The sequence below is a fragment of the Fusarium subglutinans genome (genome assembly GCF_013396075.1).
Source record: "Fusarium subglutinans strain NRRL 66333 chromosome Unknown NRRL66333_c0000136, whole genome shotgun sequence".
NCBI lineage: Eukaryota > Fungi > Ascomycota > Sordariomycetes > Hypocreales > Nectriaceae > Fusarium > Fusarium subglutinans.
The window spans coordinates 1,903-5,433 of NW_023502199.1; the positions used below are offsets into that span (position 1 = coordinate 1,903).

A 3,531-nucleotide genomic window follows, 5' to 3' on the forward strand; every position below is an offset into this window, starting at 1 on the left:
AGCCAATGGTTATGATATACCAGATCAGGATAGCACTCCGGGCTCGAACTTGGGCGACAGGACGGGAGGCTGTATCATGTTGAAGCCCGACCCGATGGTGTGGAGGCCAGACAAAAATACCATACAGATAGCCAAATTGAACTACTGAGAGAATTTAGAGTTCTATCACAGTAAAATTAACCTTCACGATGCAGTATTTTGTCACTTACAGACCAATTATGGAGTACATCTGATACTGGGCGCGAAAATCAATCACGTGGCTACGCGCTGTCACTCATAGTAGGCGGGGCATTTCTGCTAGGCGCTGCCATGCTAGTCGAATAGAGACAAGAACAACCACGAGGCGGGCGTTTGTGAAGCCTTCAAGAGTTCCCCGACCTCAAGGATCAACTAAGTTTTACTTGGTGATATTGAGCGTATCGCCACGAGATCTATCACGGAACTCTATATACTCTCCCCGCCTCAGACTACCGCGCGCTTCCCGCTACTGCGGATTGAATCCCGCAATCATATAACCTTTGCTTTCGGAGCACATGACGTCTGTGGTATAACTACAAACAACCTGGGATAGCTTCACAGCCTGATCATCGGACCCCTGCCCGCCATGTTAGACCTTCACGTATGGGGTTCCGCATTTGGCCTCCCGTCCATTGACCCCGAGTGCCTTGCTATCATCACATACCTGCACAGCAGCCTCCCTGTATCAGCCTGGCGCCTGATTCCAAGCAACGATCCTTCCGTCAGCCCGTGTAGTATGGCTTACCATTACCGTTGCCTCCACTGAGCCCTGTCTTGCTGACCGTTACAACCAGACACTCTACCAGCATTGTATCATGAGGGCGTATGGGTATCAGGCTTCGGTCCTATTGTCGAGTACTTGACTGACAAGTCCATCGGTGACAATCTGGATGCTGGCCTGACCGACATTCAGCAGGCTTATCGTGTTGCTTATGCTGCCTTCTTGTCTGCGCACGCTGCTCCATTGTTGGATCTTTCACTCTACGTCTCCGCTGCCAACTGGTCAGCCACAACTCGGCCCGCCTTCAGCACTCTATTATCTTTCCCATTGACATGGACAGTCCCGCCACTGCTCCGTGCCGAGGCTGTAAAACGTGTTGAGCACCTGGGCTTCGCTGATATGGATACCGACTTTGACCCCAATGGCGGCCTTCACCTCTCCTCTGGGAGAGACGCTTTACCAGAAACATTCCGAAGACACATTCCCGTGAGGACAAAGAAGACGATTCACGAAGAAATGACCCCTGAACAGGCAGTTCTTATAAGGTTATATGGAATCACAGAAGACTGTCTCACTGTGTTAGACGATTTCCTCGACGAGGGGTCCGAGGAGAAGGTGCATGGTTTCTTCAACGGTACAGAAGTCTCATCTTTGGACTGCCTAGCCTTTGGCTATCTCGCTTTGATGCGTGATGCTCCCGTACCGAGATCTTTCTTAAAAGATTGGCTCATGAAAAAGACACCTCGGTTGTCCACGTTTGTTGACGGTATGAAGACAAGATGTCTGGACAAGTCCAAACTCTTGCCGTGGTTTGAGCCTGGTAATAACACCGTATTACGCATTGGAAGCCGAACTCTTGACAGCATTCTTCACAACGTTCCTGGTCTGGGTGATGAGTATGCGACCGAAGTGCGACGACGTGCTGAAGGAGGTATTACTGGCATCGATGCCAGATCCCTTATGTTGGCACTGAGTCTCCTTGCTACAGGTGCAGCTCTTGGCTATGGCTACCACACATATAAGGCACTGCAGCCATTTGGATCACGGATACAAGTGTGGCATTCACATAAAAACTATTCGAAACTCAGTGAGTTTGGCGCGCTGGGTTCCATGTTGGGCAGTGTATTAGGAGGACCAGTGGAAGTACCTAGACCTTCTCATCCGTCAAACCAGGCTCGGTTCGTCGAGACCGATACAGACGTGGACTAGGAATGATGATGACGATGTAAAAGTATTGTACATTTATGTAATAGAAAAACCACTTCCAAATACCTCTGTTAGAGGGATAACCCCAAACGACGTTCCCTTCCCATGATCTAGATGTTGCGTACTATTCATAATATTTTCTTTTGAGGGCCTATTAGACCCACTGCCACTTTGTGACTTCACATTAGATCTCTTTGTATCATGATTTAAATCTGTCTGATCTCTTTGCCAGCCATCTCAGGTCGCTCAATTTCCCACTCGTCTCGCAACACGGCAAAAGTGAGATCTGTCACCAACAGACTCTGGCCCAAACTCCACACAAGAGTGATGGCGTAAAAGAAATTGGCGTTGCCGCTTCCTGCATAGATCCAGAGGTGGTAAAAAGCTGGCCCAAGGAATGTTGCGTACAGCAGCGTAGAGGTGGTGACAAAAGCGTACCGCATGAGGGGGAAAACATGTCGGAACAGAGGGACCACAGACAGGAAGAGGCTGGCATCTGCAAGCGAAGGGTAAGGCTTGAAGATGGAGAAAATGCCCAGTAGGATGGTCAAGACAGCCAATGGCTGGGGTCGGAGACGGATAGAGAGGGCTGCAGGATAGGCTGCAAGATGCAGCCAGAACACGCCAAGGAAGAAAGCTCTAAACGAGTCGAACATCTCAATGAAGAAATACCACCACAGTCCCACGTTAGGTGTGAGATCCGATAGGGTCAATTGGATGCCATATGTGCGAGCCAGGAACTCCCAGGAGTTGTTGGCAAGCAAAAAAGACATGCCCAATAGCGAAACCACGCACCCCAGCACAACAGCTGCGTTAGTAGCTGCGAACTTAGTGATGCAAGCAATCCGACGCTTCTCAATTTGGCAATTATAGGCAAGGAGAACAAGCGGAGGGAGGAGTAGGATAGGGTACATAGACAAATAAGATGCGAAAGAGATTGCGACCATGGCGTTGAAAGGAGATCCCTGGATAGCTTTTACTATGGCAAGGAGAACGGCGCAGTTGGTGAAGACGCCCGTTGATCGTCCTATACATGTCGCAATGGTGTATGGATTGAATAAGAAGCTGGCGCCTATTAGTCCTAATGTACGAAGCTCTGAGTCAAAATACCCCTTACCCAGCAGCAATTGCAGCACTACCAAACTTATTGGCACGGCGCGGCGATGTAAATAGCTTCGAGTTGCCCGCAACACCCGACTCGGCAATCTTGAACAGAGCGTCGGCGCTGAGGAGGTCGACGGCGATGTAGAGTAGGTGTGTGAAGATGGGCCAGCTCTTTACGTCGGGGAGCAGCGAGAATAAGGGCAACAAAAGAGGAGCCTGGTGGAAGACACCACCATCGTATGGCGAGACATTGTTCGTATATAGGAATAGACCTTCTTGTACTTGGGGGTTTGTCAGTAAGCTACGTTCGAAGCTCGCCATGCGAAGATCGGTTGAGACTTACATCGCTTGAAGCTTGTGACGGGGGTGGATATCTCGACGCGACCTGTTAGAAGATCGGGCAGGCCAGGGAAAGCAAGGAATAAGATAAGTCGGAGCAGGGCAGCGCCGGCGAACACGCTGGCTTTGCCTCGCAATGTCAT

The 3,531-nt window shown here is 50.1% G+C and overlaps 2 protein-coding genes across 2 annotated transcripts; one reads left to right on the forward strand and one right to left on the reverse strand.

Annotated features, from left to right (window-relative positions):
* Positions 1–604: 604 nt before the first annotated feature.
* On the forward strand, positions 605–1,948 carry FSUBG_9152 (uncharacterized protein; the record flags this gene model as incomplete). Its single annotated transcript, XM_036687635.1, has 2 exons — positions 605–752; positions 813–1,948. 2 exons carry the CDS (start codon positions 605–607, stop codon positions 1,946–1,948), a joined length of 1,284 nt encoding a protein of 427 aa, XP_036535346.1.
* Positions 1,949–2,151: 203 nt separating this feature from the next.
* FSUBG_9153 (cell division control CDC91) lies at positions 2,152–3,531 on the reverse strand (the record flags this gene model as incomplete). Its single annotated transcript, XM_036687636.1, has 3 exons — positions 2,152–3,010; positions 3,063–3,330; positions 3,393–3,531. The coding sequence occupies 3 exons, from the start codon at positions 3,529–3,531 to the stop codon at positions 2,152–2,154; spliced, it is 1,266 nt and encodes a 421-aa protein (XP_036535347.1).